Genomic DNA, 24192 nt, shown 5'->3' with positions numbered 1-24192 from the left:
AAATATCGGATACGAAAACCAAGATGAGGTTTCCTTTGAGGAAACAATCGAAACCAAGAGGTCCTTTCTTATCACCTCCGATCTGGAAAGAGATTTAGGGAAAGCCCTTTCGGAATTTAGCATTTCTTTCGCGTACAATAGATCACGATACGTCTTCGTTTTACCCAAAGATGTGAAAACCCGGGAGTTAGACCCTTGGTTCGCAGAGGTGCTCGGCAGTTTTCGCTTGCATTGCGCGAGGCAATGCGGTGAACAGAAAAAATAAGGGCCCTCCCAAAATCAGCAAACGCGAAGCCATCTCCGTTTTTTCAGAGCACACTATGCCCACTTCTTTCGGTGGCATTTCTTTGACTTCGGGAACCACATCCCTACGTAACACGCTCAACAAGTATTTCGAGTCACGTAAGCTTGAAGCCTCGCTGTTCCTTGTGGACCACGTCTACACTCTGAAAGCCAGGGTAAACAATACTGCAATAGCCACGGTCAACTGACAAAAAAGTAATTTCGGTAATATACTGTTTCTGTTTCCGTTACCATTACCGTTACCCTTCCCTGCTGAAAACACCGAAAGAGTTGCACATTCCAGTGCCCTCTTTATAGATGCTACTTTTACGGCCGTCGATGGACAGGAACGAAATCCCTCCTCTCGTTTCTTGTCAATTTTCTTGCGCGGTCAAGTCGAAAAATCCCTCGTTCTGCTCAAGTACGCGTACCTCCCGGCTATTGTGCTCCCCAATCACTGCTCGGTGTGATAAACGAGTGCGTGGGCCAACGCGTCCGCTTCAGCTTCAACCAAGCAGAGCACAAATGTAAAATTTGGCTCTCGGACACCACCAATTTAGGGTGGAATCACTCGCTCCATCAGCTCCTCCCGACGGATGGCGTTGCGAGCAAAGTGCCACGTGATATGAAATGAGAAGTTGCGTCACCCTTTCTTCTGTCTCTTTCATCTCTCTCTTTCCCCTTGCTTGGTGCACCAAGGCGCCGACTCAGAGAAGGCTAGTGGCACCTTCCTGAACTGTCATCCCTCCCCTTCCACTACTAAGTAGGTGACGCCCTCTTCCCTCCGCTGCCTGTGTTTTCCTCGCTTCGTCCTCTTGTCTTCCACAGATGAATACGTACGTAAATCGTAATACGCATGCTATTGGATGGAAAATGCGGGGCTGTCACATGTTGGCTGCCCTGTACGCTGTGGACAAAGGGTGCTGCACTAATCATGTAAGAAAATTGTAGTTTGTAAAGCAAAGTGTAATTCTGTGAATTTCTTATTTTGGATCGTAACAGCCAATAAAATATTCTCAAAACAATATTGTAATAAAAAAGCTGGATAAGAATTGGCGTGTGATGTGATCAACTGTGCTTTTCTCGGTATCTTTTTGTCCGCGAAGAACATACGCGGTCCCCAGGATATCCTCAAAGTGTCATCACGTCCTCGTCCGTGATGGGATGAACGGAGGAGGTCCACAGACTGTCATCATAGGAGCATCCAGTGATTGTCATTTGCGTACATCCTCCGGTCGTCAATCGAAGGACAAGCACAGGAGAAGAAAATTATTTTAATACCACGTTGTGAATTTTAATACCTGCTAACAATAATCAAGTTCCCGGATTATTTCTCATTCCCAAATGCAACCAAAGAAGGAGTGCTCATGCATAAATTGCAAAACAATTACAAACAAAAAATATAAAACGAATACAGATAAGGGGTGCAAATACAGACTGTCGGATTTTAAAGGAATCCGTCCATGTACTGGGTTTGAGGTGCAGTAAAATATGGTTTGCTAGACCTTTCACTGCGGTCTAGTTGCAGGAGCGTCCGCGAAGGACCCCTGGCGGGACGTTGCACGGAGCATGTTATTTCCGAAGACACAAAAAATGATAATGTTTCACTGCTCAAGCTTCAGTTACGATGCATGCCCCAAACCAAAGCAGTATTAAACACGGAGATGACCTTGATAGCGATTTAATACTCCACGGAATTTCTCACTTCGTTGTTGGTTATGTGCGAAATCAAGTTAAACTTAGTTACCTCACCCTTCATTTTGCCTGTGATGCAAAGAGGACTCCCGAGTTTGCGGAAGTTTGGAAGAGAAGCAATAAGTTGTATCTGTTCTGTCTTGGAAAGGAAATGCTGCTGCAGCATATGCCTTTCTAAGTGGACTCGCTGGTCTTAGTGGCCGAAGGGCCTTTTATATATAATCTATTTTTTTCCTTTTAAACTGTGGTACTGATTGTTCGTGATGAGAAATACGCTGAGCGAATAAAGATAAGAAACCACAAATAAGAAGCTGGTGACCGAGGTTGTAAATATATATATTAAAAAAACACACACACGCTGACTGGGTGCTGCAAATGTGCCCTCACTTCTCAAAATAAATGATTCTCTAAGGTATTCAGTTGTGCTCCTGAAACCATACTAGCAGTGTCCTTGGGGGATTTGCTGGGGAAGTTCTGAGAATGATACGTGGAGTGTCATTCTAACACTTTTCTGACAAATTGAGGACCAATTCGGGGACGTCCTAGGGATACCATTCTTATCCCTGAGTGACATCCCTGGGATAGCCTGGGGAGGTCAGTGTGTTCTTGGGAGCGCGTCATTTCAAACGATTTTCCGGAATAACGAATATAGCGCTACCTGTAAAGCCAATTAATGTTATAAAATGTCAAAATGCAGTTCAGTCATTCTAAGACTTTCAGGGCCCCGATTCCCTGTGAACTTCCCTCGTTTTATGAATGATTTTCCTAGGAACGCATGCCGTTCATAAATCGAAGGTTGGCCGATGACTGCATGCAGAAAATAGGTGAAGGAGGGTCTGTTTGATGTAAAACCAGGAGCTCTCTCCCTTCGTGTCCGTCTCTGCGCCCGGTGTCCAGTTACGCCTAGTCACCTACATGGTAGCTCTCTTCGGGGCAGGTATACCAAACTACGGACTGAAGACCGTTTTGTGGAGCAGTTACTCTAAGCAAAGAAGTTCTGTGCGAAATGACACCACGAAATTTGCTGTGTCACAACTGCGCGGTCACTGAAGCCTCTTCCGAAGGTCGCTCCCGCGCCCAAATTCGACTGCACGTCTGCACAACATTTTCCAGTAAACAAGATGACAACTTTAAAGTGACGGTAGACATATTTCAAGGAACTTTCGAAATGAGTATCCGTTTTGCATTGGTGAAATCAAGGTAATCGAAAGTAAGTTCTGGACCTAATAATAATAATTCTTTTTTGATGCGGTGTCCATAAACAACGCGAAGGTCTGGGAGAAGTGAACTGATGCACATTATTTATTTATTCAAAATGCCCCAGAGGTCAAAGACAGAGGCGTAACCCAAACACCTCTTTCAAAGAAGAAAAGGAAGAGAAAGGCGTCAAATGTCTGTGTTTGTGAACCTGGAGCGTGAAGCTAAGATCACGGTACCCTAATATTACTGTTCCACAAGAAACTGCCAACGAGCCCTTCTTGTCACAATTTAGTGCAAGTCCCCAAATAGTTTACCATGGCAAAACAGTTAACAAGGCCCTGAGTTGAATGGACAGGATGGGCATAGATATGGCGCAGCAAATTCGACTAGGAACAAACAGGGGAGGGCAGAACACAGCGACTGCAAACTCACAACCGAAGATTTATTGACAGAAAATGGCGCCGGAGGCAGGACGAACGAGGTGAAAGTACACCACTGCCTCGCATGCGCGCTTCCTCTCCCACACCCCTCGAAGAAACGGAAACTGGTCGCGGTGGTAGCACCGTGCAGTACCTGCTGGTAGCCGACAAATTGAATCATTATGTCAAGATTATCACAATAGCCCGACTGGGTACACTAAAATAATTGCTTGAATTAGGATCCTAACAAGGCACCCCACGACTTTGCAGCATTTTCAAGCTGGGCATTCGCCACGGAAGTGCTTTGGTGGGCCTTTTTGCGTTCTCACAATAGGACTCCATGTATTACTGCCCAGAGAAACAAATATTTCTATAAATTCAACCAAACGGCGCAGGGAATTAAAAATGGTGTCATTTCGTGTGTGATATCTCATTGTATTACCTGGCTGCAGTTTAGCTCCATGCATGGAGCCGCTTGAGGTATAACTTCGAAAAACCGAGCCCCATAGGGGATGCATTGCTTTTGGGCTTCGAATCGCGCGCCGTGTTTATGGAGGATGCCACAAGCTCCGTCGAGGTGGGTCTGGAACGCCCTTCACACAACATAATCGTCTACACGGATATCGTGGAACTCACCTACGTGGGGAGTGAAAAAAAAAAAAAAAAAACGACATTAAAGATCTACCCTTGTAGTACGACAAAAAAACCACGTCGCCTCTTACACCGTTAGATAACATTCAGTATTTTAACCTCTGACAGGTTAGACGTGGATCACCAGATGCAATACCAGAGTTTTGAAGGGACCATGACCCCGTGTAGGGTCGTAGAATCGTTGAATTACGAGGGCACGTCGTAGAGAACCACCCATCCGTAACGGAGAGACGGTTACTCCTTTTTTTTGTGACAGATGAGGCATTCGAGGGGATGGCTACTAGGTACACGCTTCAGTGTTCCCCGCGCGACGACAACGTCGACGATTTGGTACTCTTTGGATCTTTCGAGCATATAGCTCCAGTATTCACGCGCGTTCTTGAAGCTTACCCCATGCCTTTCAAATTGTGTCTATGCTCGAAGGCGCTCATGGTTAAGGACGGGTTGTCTTCTCATCTCCTTCACGTGAACCTGCACATGAGAGTGGCCCATAACCACCACGAAATCGAAGACGCGATAAATGGTGCCATCGCAGAGTCGTCGCAACGCATAGAAAGTTATATCAGAGAAGGGTCCGGTTTCACCTCAAGCGACGTTCAACGTGTCAACTTAAAACTAACGCGATTGAAACGGAAGGGGACTGGGTGCACGATCGAGCTTCCCGAACGGTTAAGAAGAAAAACAAAGACTCTCAGAAACATCAACCTACCGCCGAATCACGAAAACGGGTGTTTCAAGTATTGCGTGCTGGCACTCTGGCATCCGTTGAGGAACAAACCAAATGATTATGTCAGATACCGCAAATACATGAATCCTTCGAATCCGGATATGCGCATAACATACTGGCCACCCTGCTTTCCAGTCACTTACGAAGACATTACCCTGTGGGAGAGAAAAAACAATCTCCGTGTACACTCTAAATCTTTTCACACCTTTAAAGGTGTAATAGCGTGCATGGCGCACGCCTTTTTAGATGTAATTTTGGTAACATCATAATGGAGCACGGTTTCGCACAAATTTTCTTTACTCGAGTGTTGTCTGTCCTCCAAAAATTCAGTCTTGCAACATCTCAACATTGTTCAACAGTATTGTAGACACTTGCGCGTGCTCGATTATCGATAGCGATGCATATATGAATTAGCTCGTACCTACGATATCCAAGACATAATGAAAGCAAGATTTGCACTGACACTTGATCTTTAGTAATGCTTTCCAAATTTTGTAAAATATCATCCTGGAGATGCAATGTTAGGCAACCAGGTTGAAGGTGCATAGCGCACACCTTTAAAGGTGTGAAAAAGTGTACAGTGTACATCTACGTGTTTGACGAGCAGACGAGTTCGACATCTACCCGACGGGTTCCCCGCACGCTCTATCCGGATAAAGTCCATCTGCTCGAGGTTAGGGGTAATTTCTATGGGATCAGAAAATTTAGCACTTTCATGAGACATAGCGACTATTTTTATTGCGAGAAATGCACGATCGGCTATGGGATGAGAGGTGCTTTGGAGGGACACAAACGCCTGCGTCGAGACATGAAGGAAGTGATTCTCGAAATGACAAAAGCGGGGGAAGGCGCATCCTTCACCAAGATACAGTACATGCATCCCTACCCCTTTTTGCAGTATTGGACATGGAGAGCGTTTTGGAAAGGGGTGCGCTCGTTAAGGATGCCGTGAGTGTATACCAGAGAGTCGAACCGAACCCGAACCTGAACCGAAAACCGTTATTAACCTTTATTTTTGGCCGAACCAGAACTGAATCGAATCGAAACAGTCGACGCCATCTTGGAGCTGAACCGGAACTGAACCGCTAAAAAATACCGGTAACCGGTTCAAATAACGGTTCATGCGGAACTAAGGGCGAAACTTTGTATTTTGTGCATGAACATAATTTTTTCTTCTTTTATTATCTTCGAAGTCTTCCTCTTGCTTGCTGAAAAAGTCATGCACTGCAGCAGTGCTCTGGATTTTCTCGGGTCGGGAAATAACAACAGCAACAACTTTTTATTACTATGATGAATGGGGAATTATGAAGGGGAATGAACGGGAAGCTATGACTAAAAACTGTTATGGCTACTAATGTTTAAGACATACACAAGAATATATATAAGAATTAGGGATCAACGACAGTTTTGGGTAGTATTCAGGTTGTGACATATATTATAATAATATACTAATCAACCTGAACTATACAGGGCGTCCACCCTAACTGCAGAAATGATCGCTGACACATACCGCTGTCCAAGAAAAAGTGACTGCTCTCCTATGACGTTTGTGTTTAAAACAGGTGCCGCATTGTAAGGTCAGCCCGTTTGTAACACAAATGTCATAGGAGAGCTGTCAGTTTTCTTTGACATCACTATGTGTTAGAGATAATTTCTACGGTTATCGTGGACATCCTGTTTTTAAATGCGAGTAGGCGGACCACACGATCGATACGTTGTCGGCTGTGGGACATTCGGTCTATCAAAGTTTCTCTTCTTCTCTTCTTTTTTGTGCAGTGCATTGCGAAAGCAGACTATCTGAAATCAAATACAGCATTCGTCCGTGTATACGACGCTGCCAGATAAACTGCCAACATGCGTGTGTGAACTTACAGACGAACGTACCAAGCTGGTTTTCTTTGTGCATTTGAAATCAAAAAGTAGGAACAACCATACTGACATCGTATATTAAAAATTGTGAATCGGTCGAAAATGAACCCGACTCTGTTTGAACTTGCCCTTGCGCGTGCTCTGTCTTTTTTTCACAGGCACTTCACTCTAACGGCGACATGGTAGCACGGCGGCGGTCAGTCATAAACGATAACACGCCTTTTACATAAAGGTCGCGGGCTCAGAATCGCACCATTCAAATCCAACTACCACGAAGCGTAGTTTGCTGATTAAGGTGTATTCGCGTCTCCTGACTGGTAATCAATATATCAATATCAATACGAATGACTTAGGCCAATGGTAGCAGACTTGATTGACTGTTATATTCCTACCGAGATTCTGTGAACCCGGTGGGTAAGTTAACCACCGCGACATGAGCGACGTGCTGGGGCAGTCAACCCAAAACCAGTAATTCGTGTTTATGGTGCTGTCGTAACCACTACTAATCTTGTCTTTCATATCGCACAAAATCTTTAAAAATCGTGAACGGCCGTTGACGTCTTCCTGTCCACTGTACCACACAAACGGAAGCGTGGTTTAACCTGCCCATTTTGCTTCATTCCCACCCGTGGCCCCTGAACCGGTTCGTGAACCGAACCGTTTGGAAAACACCGGTTCGAACCATTATAGTTGCCTTCCGGAGCTGAACCGGAACTGAACCCTTAACGTCGAACCTAAACCCGAACCGAACCGATAAACGTTTCGGTTCGACTCTCTGGTGTATACAGGATGAGCTCATACAGCATTGTTCTAGTGAGAAGATGCGACGGGAAAATAATGGGCGTAGAAGGCTATTTGGGACCCCACACAACAGAAAAATGCTTGCTCGTGCTCAAGGGTTTTACCAATCGAATTGACGTTAAGCCGTCCCTCACCGTTGGTCATGAGTGTGGAAGACCACATTCGTCACCAGTGCGCGACGCACTGCAAATTTTGCGGGGTCGAATTTAACGAGCGCACGCAGAAGGTGTCGCATCACGACCACACCCGAGCCCAGTTCCTCAAATATTGGCGCGACGCTGTGTGATACGTGTAATCATATGTGTCGTAACACCAAAGAACTAATCGTGTGCGTGCACAACCTGCAATACAATTTGAGCTCCCTTCTCCACCACATGCACATTCTAAATCTGGGTGAACCGTGGATCTTAGCTTCGAGTTCGGAAAAGTACGCCCAAGCTTACGACAAAGAAACCGGGCTCCGATAAGCTAGTTCGTCGACTGCCAGCATTTTCACATTCTCAGTGACATACTTGTACGAGATGCAAAACAAACAGGAGGGTAAGATGCACGCATCCCCTTTACGTGGGCTTTGCCATTTTAGAGATGACCAAAGTGTGCGTGTACAGCTTCTTTTACAAGTCGGTCTTCTTTCGCTTTGCCTGTCCAGTGCAGTTAATCTATAGCGACCGCTAGCGCATTTTCCTTTACTGTTTTTACTTTTTTGCCGCTTCACTTTTCTTTCCTTGCTCGCTGTTCCCGGCCGCTTTTTCTTCGTCATTTGCTGCATCGTTTTCGTAGGGCAGGTTTTCCTTCTTTGCGATGATGACGCCTAAGAAGATGAGTGGTGAGGACGAATCCCCCTCGCCAGTGGCAGAGGATTGACCTGCTGGGTGAATTACACTATCACCCGCCGCCTGGACCCGACCAAACTCTGGAGCCTAGTTCTGCTTGGGGCAAACCCAGACCGGCAGATACCTCGCAGCAAGCACTCAGTTGTACACCTTAAGTGAGTAGCGGATTACCTGCAGGCTCTCCTCTTCATGCCCTGCACCCTATAAACAAAGGAACCGGCCGAGACCCGCAGAGGAAACCTTCAGCGCACAACATGCCGGTTACGGGTGTCACGAAACGCCGGCAAACCGGCGCGACATTCAGCTGCAAGGAGGAACTTCGCAGAGGAACGATAGCAACAACGTCAACAGTCTTCCTCGTTGTTATGGTTCCTGATAACGCGGACATCTACGCCGAGACTGTCCGAACTGCAATCCTTCCAAACTATCCCCACAGGTAAACCCAGGATGTGCCATCATACTAGCGTAATGGACTGGAGTAATGATCCTAGGCCGCTACTTCATTATCCACACCGGAATGTTGCTGGATCTACGTCGCGGGGATAGCATCATGAACGCAGTGAGACCCTACATCCTTTCATAGAATGGATAATTCAGGAAATGGCCCCGAGCCCGACACCAGAACAAACCCCTTCCGTTCACTCAAGGCGACACAAGGAACCAGTTGGTATAACAACGATGACCCGACGTTGCAAACCGTCGAAATATCTTACGGTAGGGGAGAGGCGGGAGGTATGGGACGGTTGGAGGAGTGGGACGGTAAAAATATTTTTAAAAATTACGCTATGCAATTGAAGATACTCTCCACTGATGGCACCACGGCGGCCGCACTTGTGAATTTTAATGGCTGACTGGTTCGTCGTTTTTTACATCTTCTTAGTCTTTCCAGTCCCAAAAAGTGTACCGACCTCCTGTTTTACGAAATGTGCACTTGCGAATGTGCAAATCGCGAAATGTGCACTTAGAGAGTGCTTTGCCTCTACCGTACTTTTAGGGCTATCCGGGGCAGTTTGACGTGAAAAGAAGCTTTACTGTTTGCGGCGCGCTTTGGGAGGAATGGGACAGCGCCATGACGGTAGGTACGGAACACTGCCCCGTTCCCTGATTTTCATAGTTTGTGATAACGGATCTGCCTTACATTTAGAGAACAACAGCACAGTTCTATGTTGCAAATAAAAGAAGAAAAAATTCAAATGTGAAAACTGTCCCGTTCCACCCGCCTCTCCCCTACTGGACAAACCTGCCCGTTGAAGAGTATTGTGGAGCAGAACATCAGACAGTTATGGTTGCAACTGCTGCCGTGGACGAGGGCGTAAGCCGTTCGAGCTCGTCGTTCCCATATTGGTCTCGGTACCATCACTGTGCCTGCCTCGACCCGCTTCCGGTTTTTCGACGACGTTCTCAACCCGGTAAGAAGACCGCTGTACCACTCACGCCATATCACGAAGCACGACCCATCGGCACGCAGGCGACATTCACGGGCCACATCTACCCCGTAACATGGCGCTCCTCTCCTGCCGGCCGCGACATCAAAGTCTCGCGCTCACCTACCGGTTCCGGTACGTAGCGGCAGCCGACACCACGGCACAATTTCACCAGCAGGCGTCTCGGCACTCATCACGGCTGACGCAGCCTCGCTCTCCCTAGGACTCTCCGAGCTTTCGCCCCCCACTCCTCCCACTCGCTTCCGGGTCGCAGCACCCCCCACACGTCTTCGACAGCGCCTCCGCATTTTCGTTCGCATCACGTTCACGCACTGTTCTGCCACACCACTGATCCGCCGCTTTCCTGTGCCTCGATGTCGCCAACAACTGCTGTATCATTTACGCCTCCTGTAACTCATGTCGTCCTCCCCCAACCTCCGTAGTTGTCTTCGATCTCATCGCCGCTCCATGTCTGAGGGGTCGGGGGGTGGCCCTAGCGTAAGGCTTGTACCCGCATGCGGAGAATGTGCGCGGAAACGCGACCGCACGACTTCTAGCTGCATGCCGCGCATCCTCGACCAATCAGGAGGTGAACGGAAGTTGCGTCACGTTCTCGTTTCCCGCATGGAGAACACTGACAACGGCGTTGACAGGAAGGTATGTCGCAGCGAGGCTCACGTTTTTGAACCGGCGAACTTACGAAGGACGTAAAATGTAATCGCTGCCTACATTATAAAGCGTACGTTGTTGACATGCAAGGATACCGCATTGTTTGGTCGCAAAACTTGATGGCAAAGCTACATCGTAAACGCAAGGTGTTGAACGGTCCTACGATATCAATTCCATATCTGCCTCCATGGTCCAGCAGGAAAAAGAACTGGCTGAAGTGGGGGCTGAGTGGCCAGCACTCGACTTGTCTGTACTCTGACAGAGGAGACAGCCACACACGTGATCCTCAACCTGCTTGTCAAGTCTGGGCCACTAGCAGTGATTTCTCCAGACCCCCCCCCCCCCCAATTTTTGGAGACACCCCCATGTTTGCGATTCTCGATAAACTACTGGCCACCAGTACCTGAGCCAAGTACGGACTATTCCAGGATACGATTCGTGGGCATCTGCACTTGGGAAAGGTAGCTTTACTGCATAGCACGCTCGTGGCCAACCACGACTGATGAACATCGTTCTCTTTTCTAACGGGATCCGAATGCCCTTTCTGCAACATATTACGTATGGGAAGCCTTACAAAGGTGCTTAACGCCCATCGTCCTCGGCAATCAAGAGACAAGTTGAAATCATTCTGAATGCTGGATGACATTGGGCGTGTTTATAGCGCTACTTTCTGTTTTTATAACATTGTGCAGATCCGCGGTTATCGGATATCCACGCATTATGCGCATCAGCCCACCTGCAGTTCCACGTAATTTTGACAGTTCTTGAAGTAGAAATTCCCTATGGTCGACAAATCTCACAGCCCACCTGCAGTTCCACGTAATTTTGACTGTTCTTGAAGTGGAAATTCCCCATGATCGACAAATCTCACATCCCACCTGCAGTTCCACGTAATTTTGGCTGTTCTTGAAATGGAAATTCCCCATGATCGACAAATCTCACAGCCCACCTGCAGTTCCACGTAATTTTGACTGCTCTTGAAGTGGAAATTCCCCATGATCGACAAATCTCACAGCCCACGCCCAGTTCCACGTAATTTTGACTGTTCTTGATGTGGAAATTCCCCATGATCGACAAATCTCACAGCCCACCTGCAGTTCCACGTAATTTTGACTGTTCTTGAAATAGAAATTCCCCATGATAGACAAATCTCACAGCACACCTACAGTTCCACGTAATTTTGACTGCTCTTGAAGTGGAAATTCCCCATAATCGACGAATCTCACAGCCCACGCCCAGTTCCACGTAATTTTGACTGTTCTTGATGTGGAAATTCCCCATGATCGACAAATCTCACAGCCCACCTGCAGTTCCACGTAATTTTGACTGTTCTTGATATAGAAATTCCCCATGATAGACAAATCTCACATCCCACCTGCAGTTCCACGTAATTTTGACTGTTCTTGAAATGGAGCTTCCCCATGATCGACAAATCTCACAGCTTACTGCAGTTCCACGTAATTTTGACTGTTCTTGAAATAGAAATTCCCCATGATAGACAAATCTCACAGCCTACTGCAGTTCTACGTAATTTTGACTGTTCTTGATGTGGAAATTCCCCATGATCGACAAATCTCACATCCCACCTGCAGTTCCACGTAATTTTGACTGTTCTTGAAATGGAACTTCCCCATGATCGACAAATCTCACAGCTTACTGCAGTTCCACGTAATTTGGACTGTTCTTGAAATAGAAATTCCCCATGATAGACAAATCTCATAGCCCACCTGCAGTTCCACGTAATTTTGACTGCTCTTGAAATGGAAATTCCCCATGATCGACAAATCTCACAGCCCACGCCCAGTTCCACGTACTTTTGACTGTTCTTGATGTGGAAATTCCCCGTGATAGACAAATCTCACAGCCCACCTGCAGCTCCACGTAATTTTGACTGTTCTTGAAATGGAAATTTCCCATGATCGACAAATCTCATAGCCCATCTGCAGTTCCACGTAATTTTGACTGTTCTTGAGATGGAAATTCCCCATGATCGACAAATCTCACAGCCCACCTGCAGTTCCACGTAATTTTGACTGTTCTTGAATTGGAAATTCCCCATGATCGACAAATCTCACAGTCCACCTGCAGTTCCACGTAATTTTGACTGTTCTTGAAGTAGAAATTCCCTATGATCGACAAATCTCACAGCCCACCTGCAGTTCCACGTAATTTTGACTGTTCTTGAAGTGGAAATTCCCCATGATCGACAAATCTCACATCCCACCTGCAGTTCCACGTAATTTTGACTGTTCTTGAAATGGAAATTCCCCATGATAGACAAATCTCACAGCCCACCTGCAGTTCCACGTAATTTTGACTGCTCTTGAAGTGGAAATTCCCCATGATCGACAAATCTCACAGCCCACGCCCAGTTCCACGTACTTTTGACTGTTCTTGATGTGGAAATTCCCCGTGATAGACAAATCTCACAGCCCACCTGCAGCTCCACGTAATTTTGACTGTTCTTGAAATGGAAATTTCCCATGATCGACAAATCTCATAGCCCATCTGCAGTTCCACGTAATTTTGACTGTTCTTGAGATGGAAATTCCCCATGATCGACAAATCTCACAGCCCACCTGCAGTTCCACGTAATTTTGACTGTTCTTGAATTGGAAATTCCCCATGATCGACAAATCTCACAGTCCACCTGCAGTTCCACGTAATTTTGACTGTTCTTGAAGTAGAAATTCCCTATGATCGACAAATCTCACAGCCCACCTGCAGTTCCACGTAATTTTGACTGTTCTTGAAGTGGAAATTCCCCATGATCGACAAATCTCACATCCCACCTGCAGTTCCACGTAATTTTGACTGTTCTTGAAATGGAAATTCCCCATGATAGACAAATCTCACAGCCCACCTGCAGTTCCACGTAATTTTGACTGCTCTTGAAGTGGAAATTCCCCATGATCGACAAATCTCACAGCCCACGCCCAGTTCCACGTACTTTTGACTGTTCTTGATGTGGAAATTCCCCGTGATAGACAAATCTCACAGCCCACCTGCAGCTCCACGTAATTTTGACTGTTCTTGAAATGGAAATTTCCCATGATCGACAAATCTCATAGCCCATCTGCAGTTCCACGTAATTTTGACTGTTCTTGAGATGGAAATTCCCCATGATCGACAAATCTCACAGCCCACCTGCAGTTCCACGTAATTTTGACTGTTCTTGAATTGGAAATTCCCCATGATCGACAAATCTCACAGTCCACCTGCAGTTCCACGTAATTTTGACTGTTCTTGAAGTAGAAATTCCCTATGATCGACAAATCTCACAGCCCACCTGCAGTTCCACGTAATTTTGACTGTTCTTGAAGTGGAAATTCCCCATGATCGACAAATCTCACATCCCACCTGCAGTTCCACGTAATTTTGACTGTTCTTGAAATGGAAATTCCCCATGATAGACAAATCTCACAGCCCACCTGCAGTTCCACGTAATTTTGACTGCTCTTGAAGTGGAAATTCCCCATGATCGACAAATCTCACAGCCCACGCCCAGTTCCACGTAATTTTGACTGTTCTTGATGTGGATATTCCCCATGATCGACAAATCTCACAGCCCACCTGCAGTTCCACGTAATTTTGACTGTTCTTGAAATAGAAATTCCCCATGATAGACAAATCTCACATCCCACCTGCAGTTCCACGTAATTTTGACTGTTCTTGAAATGGAAATTCCCCATGATCGACAAATCTCACAGCCTACTGCAGTTCTACGTAATTTTGACTGTTCTTGATGTGGAAATTCCCCATGATCGACAAATCTCACATCCCACCTGCAGTTCCACGTAATTTTGACTGTTCTTGAAATAGGAATTCCCCATGATAGACAAATCACACATCCCACCTGCAGTTCCACGTAATTTCGACTGTTCTTGAAATGGAACTTCCCCATGATCGACAAATCTCACAGCTTACTGCAGTTCCACGTAATTTCGACTGTTCTTGAAATAGAAATTCCCCATGATAGACAAATCTCACAGCGCACCTGCAGTTCCACGTAATTTTGACTGCTCTTGAAATGGAAATTCCCCATGATCGACAAATCTCACAGCCCACGCCCAGTTCCACGTAATTTTGACTGTTCTTGATTTGGAAATTCCCCATGATCGACAAATCTCACAGCCCACCTGCAGTTCCACGTAATTTTGACTGTTCTTGAAATAGAAATTCCCTATGATAGACAAATCTCACATCCCACCTGCAGTTCCACGTAATTTTGACTGTTCTTGAAACTGAGCTTCCCCATGATCGACAAATCTCACAGCTTACTGCAGTTCCACGTAATTTTGACTGTTCTTGAGATGGAAATTCCCCATGATCGACAAATCTCACAGCCCACCTGCAGTTCCACGTAATTTTGACTGTTCTTGAAGTGGAAATTCCCCATGATCGACAAATCTCACATCCCACCTGCAGTTCCACGTAATTTTGACTGTTCTTGAAATGGAACTTCCCCATGATCGACAAATCTCACAGCTTACTGCAGTTCCACGTAATTTGGACTGTTCTTGAAATAGAAATTCCCCATGATAGACAAATCTCATAGCCCACCTGCAGTTCCACGTAATTTTGACTGCTCTTGAAATGGAAATTCCCCATGATCGACAAATCTCACAGCCCACGCCCAGTTCCACGTAATTTTGACTGTTCTTGATGTGGAAATTCCCCGTGATAGACAAATCTCACAGCCCACCTGCAGCTCCACGTAATTTTGACTGTTCTTGAAATGGAAATTTCCCATGATCGACAAATCTCATAGCCCATCTGCAGTTCCACGTAATTTTGACTGTTCTTGAGATGGAAATTCCCCATGATCGACAAATCTCACAGCCCACCTGCAGTTCCACGTAATTTTGACTGTTCTTGAATTGGAAATTCCCCATGATCGACAAATCTCACAGTCCACCTGCAGTTCCACGTAATTTTGACTGTTCTTGAAGTAGAAATTCCCTATGATCGACAAATCTCACAGCCCACCTGCAGTTCCACGTAATTTTGACTGTTCTTGAAGTGGAAATTCCCCATGATCGACAAATCTCACATCCCACCTGCAGTTCCACGTAATTTAGACTGTTCTTGAAATGGAAATTCCCCATGATAGACAAATCTCACAGCCCACCTGCAGTTCCACGTAATTTTGACTGCTCTTGAAGTGGAAATTCCCCATGATCGACAAATCTCACAGCCCACGCCCAGTTCCACGTAATTTTGACTGTTCTTGATGTGGATATTCCCCATGATCGACAAATCTCACAGCCCACCTGCAGTTCCACGTAATTTTGACTGTTCTTGAAATAGAAATTCCCCATGATAGACAAATCTCACATCCCACCTGCAGTTCCACGTAATTTTGACTGTTCTTGAAATGGAAATTCCCCATGATCGACAAATCTCACAGCCTACTGCAGTTCTACGTAATTTTGACTGTTCTTGATGTGGAAATTCCCCATGATCGACAAATCTCACATCCCACCTGCAGTTCCACGTAATTTTGACTGTTCTTGAAATAGGAATTCCCCATGATAGACAAATCACACATCCCACCTGCAGTTCCACGTAATTTCGACTGTTCTTGAAATGGAACTTCCCCATGATCGACAAATCTCACAGCTTACTGCAGTTCCACGTAATTTCGACTGTTCTTGAAATAGAAATTCCCCATGATAGACAAATCTCACAGCGCACCTGCAGTTCCACGTAATTTTGACTGCTCTTGAAATGGAAATTCCCTATGATAGACAAATCTCACATCCCACCTGCAGTTCCACGTAATTTTGACTGTTCTTGAAACTGAGCTTCCCCATGATCGACAAATCTCACAGCTTACTGCAGTTCCACGTAATTTTGACTGTTCTTGAGATGGAAATTCCCCATGATCGACAAATCTCACAGCCCACCTGCAGTTCCACGTAATTTTGACTGTTCTTGAAGTGGAAATTCCCCATGATCGACAAATCTCACAGTCCACCTGCAGTTCCACGTAATTTTGACTGTTCTTGAAGTGGAAATTCCCCATGATCGACAAATCTCACAGCCCACCTGCAGTTCCACGTAATTTTGATTGTTCTTGAGATGGAAATTCCCCATGATCGACAAATCTCACAGCCCACCTGCAGTTCCACGTAATTTTGACTGTTCTTGAAGTGGAAATTCCCCATGATCGACAAATCTCACAGCCTACTGCTGTTCCACTAATTTTGACTGTTCTTGAAATAGAAATTCCCCATGATAGACAAATCTCACAGCCCACCTGCAGTTCCACGTAATTTTGACTGCTCTTGAAGTGGAAATTCCCCATGATCGACAAATCTCACATCCAACGCCCAGTTCCACGTAATTTTGACTGTTCTTGATGTGAAAATTCCCTATGATCGACAAATCTCACAGCCCACCTGCAGTTCCACGTAATTTTGACTGCTCTGGAAGTGGAAATTCCCCATGATCGACAAATCTCACAGCCCACGCACGGTTCCACGTAATTTTGACTGTTCTTGATGTGAAAATTCCGCATTGAAATTCCTCATGATCATCAAGTAACCAATCGTTATGGACTCGTCATTGCTGTTGGTGGTACTCCCAAATGTCTTGCAATGAAAGAAAAAGCCAGAAGCCGGCAGATATGGGTTTCAGAAACTAATCCTCGCCTCCCGCCCTGATGAAACTCTTGGGTAAATACCTACAATTCTTTCATCGATAGCTGTCCATACCGCATGAAGCGAATTTCGCGGGTATCATTCTAACCCGACGTGTGTCTCGGAGGTGGAGCCACCAGCACAGCAGCGAGCCTGATCGTCTAACATGTTGCTCCACTTCCATACCGACGAACAGAGTTAAAAGAAAAACGTGGATTTCGATGCGGCGCCGGCCACGCGGTCGCCCAATACCAGGGGACGACCGACAGGGATGATGCTACTCCCGCTAACTCTGCTCTTCTTGTTCTTCTTCTCTCTGGTAATCAATGGGGAGCCCCCGTTACAAGGTGAGTAAGCTCAGTGCAAACAAACAAACAAATCTCTCCACCAACTGGCTTTTGAGTGAAAAAAGTGTCGCGACATTTTCAAAATGCCGAACATTTCATATTTGGATGTGAAACTCGGAACAAAAAGAACTTCCATAATGCTCCCAAAGCTCTCCCATCTCCCCCTTCTTAACTCTTTTGCAGGCTGCTGTTTGCGCCGCGACCCTCTCTTTCTGGCGTGCAGTCAATAGTTATTCGGTTTTGCTACTGGCAGAGTCACAACGTCGACCTTTGTTTTCATTGGCACGTTTAAGAAGAGAATGCGTCGAGAGACTTTATTTGATTGCGACGTAGTCCAATCTTGAAAGCAGAGGAGAACTGACTTTGTTTTCTTTCGTGTCAACATTGCGTAGAGATAAATCTGTATGTTTCAGTGCGACTGCCCTCCTTGTGCTTCAGGTGTACCGACGACTTTTGAACGTTCCTCCTGGATAACTTTTACTCGCGCCCAACTTCATTTCAATGCGAAATGCATGGAGACCGCACTAAGTCGGTGTGGTATAGTCTGGGTGCGGATGCCGATACCATTGCCTTGGGGTCGTCTATCGAGGTCGTTACGAGTACGAAGTAAAGATGAGAAAATCCGACAGATATTAATGTATTAACCGGTACAAAAATTGGATTTTAAAGCCGCTACAAAGCAAGGCAGGAGAACTTATTCGAGTCCATCAAGTTAAAATTCGCCTTTGGATGTTACATTACGTCATAGCAAGTATAGCTTTCCTACCGTTAAATGCAGAGCTATCGTCATCGTCATAATTACACGACGAAGCAACGTCGCGGAGGCTCAAGATATTGCCCGTCTGCCTTGCCTCTTGCCTTGCCTCTTTCTCCTTAGGGGTGTAGTTTCTTGAGCCGTCTGCCTTGCCTCTTTCTCCTTAGGGGTGTAGTTTCTTGAGCTTGCTTATAGATTTTACAAACTATAGTGGTGCGTTTAAAAGTGAAAGAATTCGTGGAAGTGGGAGGATATATTATACCGAGTCTAACAAAATCAGAATTATAAAATTGTGTGCTCTAGAACCCTTTTCTATATGCATTTGAATAACACCACACGATAAGCACTCCTAGCACAGCAGGAGACACACGGCCTTGTTAAGCTTATCAAATTTGGAGGGCGCCATCTTGTCAAAGGTAGAGAAGCGTTGGATTATATTGTACTTGGTATACAGTAGGTTGGGATAGTGTACCTGAGTGAAGTTAGTTCAGGATAGATTAGCACATATATTATGGGGGTCCGATACCCTCCCCTGCTTTGCGACGTTTCTTAGAGATTTAGAAACAGCCGGCGGCTGGAAGAAACATAATATTCTGATCATTTCTTTCTGCAGTACCACGAAAATAAAATAAGAACTTTACAATGCTGTCCTCATGTGTGTACAGTGAACAGCGAATCTATTCCACGACAGTTTTAAAGCAGTTAATGTTCGACACTTCAACCAAAACTAACGTGTTGGATGTTTCATCCTCGATTGGGGTACCCATGTTACACATGTTAGAAGTCGGCCCAGGACGCACATTCCCCCAGAGCGTCAGTCGTGACGTTGCCCACATCTGTCAGGCCGATAACGGCGAGCTTTTTCACATTCACCACAACCACCACCACCATGTTACGCATTTAATTAGCGTACATTACGGCGAGCATCGTCACCACCACCACCACCAGCGTACGTTATTCATTATTCATCATTTCTTCTGTTGATGACACTCGTTCAATTGGGACTGGGGAAAGGACACACAATACACGAGTGTGTATTCGTGTATTGTGTGTCCTTCCCTAGTCTTAGGGTTCGTTACGAAGATCAATTATCACCAGCTCGCCTGCTTTCTCGCCGCTCTTTAAGTTCACGTTGTTTCTTTTAGACCGTTGTACTTTGCTATGCAGCTACCATTGTTTTTGAGTAGCTATACCGTCCTTTGTCTGCTTACGCAAATATCTACAATGTCTGCAGTGTTCTTCGAATGATGTTCAATATACTTTGTACAATGCAGCCACACAAACGCGTACAAACGGAGCGGGTAGCATGAACTATCCGTTATACAGGTGCTCATCGGTTAGAACTTATATGCGTCCAGAAGTCATTGTACATGTCAGGATTCTTTATCGCCTGTCCGCCATTGGCGATGTTGTTTCATTCTGCCGAGTTTATCAGGTATGGTATATAGAAGTCACAGCGAAGTAAATGAAATCAAAAGCATTCCAGGCATTCCAAGCTCTCCATATTTTTCTTTCTTTTCCAATCCAATCCAATCAAAAGCATTCTTTTTTAACCCGCAGGTTTGTATTTCGCACATGTGACCTTGTATTCAAAGCTTCACAGCAAAGTTATACGTACACGTGTCGAAAATCGTCAGCGCGAAAACCGAAACTCGTCCGACGGAGACGTGACGGCGAGCAGCTCCGCCAATGAGGGGCCGCGGGTAAGAGGTCACGTGCTCACGAGAACCAATAGGTAGGTGGAGGCCCTTCCTGCTCTGACGTCAGAGCTCGCCGCGGGACTGTATTCAAAAGCTTGTACCCCGCGAACTGCGGTACAAAGAATTATTATTATTATTTTTTCCTGATAGCCTGCCGTAGTATATAATGAGTGCATGATGCACTGGACCATACCTGTCCTCGCAGCCCATTTAAGTGTAGCGTTTTGCTTGGACATGTCCGAATGTGTGTATTCCGTTACAGTGTCGAGTTTGTTTAACCGTATCTATGATGAACCTCACCGAAGGGTATGCACCTGCCTATTTCGCTCGTGATACCTTCTATCTGATGTGGAACTAATCTCAAGCAACATTGCTCCATTGAGACCTTGTTAGATTAGAGAACCTAACCTAAACCCTTCCCCCAAACTGATGGTGGGAGCACGGCTCCTACAGACGTGTATGTACAGTTGTTTAGGTATATTGTTGAAAATCTTATAATTTAAATCAATCAATCGTTCTTTTCCTTCGCATGCGGAAGAAAAAGCGAAAAGCGAGTAAGATTTGAAAAAGGCACTCCTCCCACTTTCACTGTGTAGCCGCAATCTGATACAGTTTACAAATAATCGGAAATCAAGTCATAAACATTTACATGTCAATGTTATGTTAAACATTATGTTTTATGTACATAATCAATGCTAGTGAACAGTAATAATACAACCTAACGAACTACTACAGCTATCTAATGAACTGTTATGACTGAATCATTAAAACGCACGCTCAAGAAAACATGATCGGGTTCGCTTCTTGTGATGTTTAGTTCGATGTACTGATCAAAAATTATTCATTTATTAGTACGAAGGTCTATAAAGTGAGTAGCATCTTCACATGTATGATATTGGTAATTCTAATCTCCCATATAAGGTAATCGAATCTCCTCTCTAATAAGTCCTCTCTAGACAGGTAATTCTAATCTCCCATGGTGGAAGGTAGAAATGAGTGATGGTAAAGTACTGTCCTGCATATATAAGACGTCCTATCTTGTACCGATGGTTAAATGCGTGAAGATGTGTATACAGCGGGTGGTAGGAGTGAGGAAGCTTAATCTGGGGGTTAGTGTGATATATTTTATGGAGGAGGCATAGGCGTGATATCTTACGACGAAGTGAGATGTCGGGCAAGGATAGGAAAGCCTTATGTTGCTCATGCTAGAGAAACGAGAGTATTGTAATGAAGCACGGTTGACTGCACGACTGCATGACTGCACGGTTCAGGAAGGATTCTAAAGCTCTAATGAGGGCGACTTAATGGGGATCCCATACGCTTGCTGTGTATTCTAAGGAAGGCCGCTGTAGTGTTGTGCATGGCGTCTTGTTATGGTTAGTGGGTGTTTGTCTGTAGTTCTTTCTGATGTAGCCAAGTTTACGGCTTGCGGAGCGGAGTACGCCGTTGATCTGGTCAGTCCAACTTCATATTGACGCTGTAGCAAATTTTAATGGCTGCTTTCCATAATTTATTCTGCGTAAAGGTAGGTACCGCCCCCCTTTCGGACGGGGTAACTGCAGACTCGCTTTTTTGTTTTGTTTTGTTTTGATAATTGTAGCGTTCCAGGCTGGAACGCTACGAGCCCCACCAAAAAGACGAAATGACTACTTCTAAAATGATTTCGAGAACAATTGTATTGTTATTTCGAAAACTAATCGAAAACGTTAAAGTTACCCTGTATTTGTACGACTTCGCTATGGGAAAGGCTTTATAATATTCGAACAGGTCTGCGCAATGTGAAAACGACCGAGACCAGCGACCACTCTTAACTCTCCACATTAAATTCATCTGCATTAAATTCTGCATTATCAATATACCCGGTGGTGTATTCTTCGCTAAACTAAGAAGCGATTATTATACATTAAAAAGAAAATAAAAATAAGGAGCTGTATTAATGCAGCCTCTTCCAGGCAAAAAATTGCGATACCTGCTCCAAATTTCTGGTTTCCCCTTTGAAAAAGCGTTTTAGCCTCCGCGTATAGAATCTTGGCTTCTTCTTCTGTGTCAGCACCTGTCAGCAGGTCATCTACGTAGATAGAATCTTTGATCTTCGCACATATCTTTGGATACTCTGCTGCCATAACTTTGAAGTGATGCTGTAACGTGGCAGCAGGTAAAAATGTGCTCGGTTTCGTGCCAAAGGTCACTCGTGTCATCCTCCAAGTTTCCATGCCTGTCTCGCAGTTGTCGCGTCTGGGTATATTCTTGAACCATAGAAACCTGAGTGCGTCGCGATCGTCCGGGGCTATTCGAATTTGCAGAAAGGCCTTTTCAATATCCGCGGTCATAGCGATTTCGTTACAACGAAACTGAAGCAGCAGGGTAAGTATGTCGGGGTCTAGATTCGGGCAAGCATGAAGGGCGTCGTTTAGACTTTTGCTTCCGCGTCCATGCGACGACGCGTCAAATACTATGCGACACTTGGTTGTAACTCTATCTTCGCGAATCACGGCATGATGCGGTAAAAACGACAGGTAAAATACTGTCGTTCGCTTGTCTCCCGTTGACACTTCAGGAACCTTCTCTGCTGAGCCATCACGCAAGTACTGCCTTATTGCATTGTCGTACATCTCAAGCTTGTGTTGATCTTGTTGGAGATGTTGCACAAGCCGCTTCAATCTACTCATTGCATTCCTCTTGTTATCATCCAGTTTCCGTGGCAGCCGAACTTAATAGTGACCGTCTATAAGCTTGATTCCTCTCTGAAATTCATCCAGAACCGACGTCTCGTCAGCTTGCTTGGCCTCGGTATGTTCCAATCCTGAATTCTCGATCTCCCAGAACTTTCGCATGAGTTATTCAGCTGCGCACTCCTGGACAGACGTTCGCAAAACTGACACATGGGAAGTGATAGCGTCCTCATGGGAAGCGACAGCGCCCTCAACATTGGATCCTGCGTGTCCACTCACCACCCAACCCAGCTTTGTGTTCACTGCGGCAAAGCGCGAGCTTAACCGATGTATTGTGCCGTCACTTAGCAAGCCTCCCCCAGGATGGCTAACATTCCCTACCCCTTAATCAAACAAACAAACAAACAAACAAACATAGCTCCCAGTAGTGATCGGCTCCTACCAAAACTCCCACTGTTTCGTCGCCGTCGTCAATATCGTCATCGGTGGCCGATACGAGGTCTTCGCACTATTTTCCGGAGCTCGCTCTTGGGCATTGCTGGGATGCGCTGCTGGCAAATCTGCTCTGTCTCTAACGCTTCGATAGCTTGGCGTTGGCCGTTGAGGAGACGAAGCCACACTGGAACCTTCTTGAACGACCTTGACGTTGGGTGACCACCGAAACCGGTCACTGTTAAGTCTTCATAGCCCAGGTGGTCCATTCCAACAGACCAGACAGCTTGACTGTGATGAAACTACGCTGGCTGCCGGTGTCGAATAAAACTCTCTCTCTTCGACACCGCTGTTTCCCTTCAACCGTGGCCATAATTGTCTGTAGCAATACCAGCTTCCTGTCATTCACGACGCTAGTTCCATTGGTGCCCATTGTCATGGTCGCTTCTGAATTGATATGAACGCTATCGGAAACGTCCATATTCATAGTCAATCCTGTAACCCCGTGTGATGCTGGCGCATGTTTGTCGTTGGTTGGAAGCCGATCTGGATCACATAGCGTGGTCGCGTGCCGTCGTGAACACGTCTTGCAGACTAATCTCGATCTGCAGCGACTTGAGATGTGGTTTCTCTTTGTACACCGAAGACATCGATGTGCGGACATTAACTTGCTCCGCTTCTCTTGCAATGTCATGCTCCCATCGCAGTCAATCGCGTCATGCTGCTCTGATTCACAGAACACACAGGGCTCCTTTATCGGCGGGCCATACTGGCGCGCATCCGGACGGTCGGTGCTCGTGGTCAATGCAGTGGCTGTTGATCCAGAAGCCGTATATGCTTTTCTTCCAGATGTGGACGATTCATCGACGGATTTTAGGGTACCTTGAGCAAGCTCTTGTGACTCCGCTCTAAGGCGGATTAAAGTCATCAAGTCCTCCAGTGCCTGTCTATAGTCGGTTACAGAAAGGGAAGGATCAGCCGTGGTGCCGGCGCCAGTGGAAGACTGCTGTGCAGTGGTCCCGCTGCTATTTCTTTTGCTCTTCAGCATTTTCTTGTGATAAGTAGTAACGAGT

At 45.8% G+C, this 24192-nt stretch overlaps 1 protein-coding gene across 1 annotated transcript in view; it reads left to right on the top strand.

Moving 5' to 3' along the window:
- The first annotated feature begins 17424 nt into the window (after positions 1 to 17424).
- The window catches only part of LOC135388803 (hemicentin-2-like), an 82860-nt gene continuing 76092 nt past the window's right edge, over positions 17425 to 24192 (top strand). The window contains exon 1 of the mRNA XM_064618614.1: positions 17425 to 17561. Within this exon, the coding sequence (XP_064474684.1) occupies positions 17486 to 17561 (76 nt within the window). The 5' untranslated portion in view covers positions 17425 to 17485. The remainder of the gene's footprint in view (positions 17562 to 24192) is intronic.

This window comes from Ornithodoros turicata, chromosome 3 (assembly GCF_037126465.1).
Source record: "Ornithodoros turicata isolate Travis chromosome 3, ASM3712646v1, whole genome shotgun sequence".
NCBI classification, from domain to species: domain Eukaryota; kingdom Metazoa; phylum Arthropoda; class Arachnida; order Ixodida; family Argasidae; genus Ornithodoros; species Ornithodoros turicata.
This window is presented reverse-complemented; position numbering and strand designations above follow the sequence as displayed.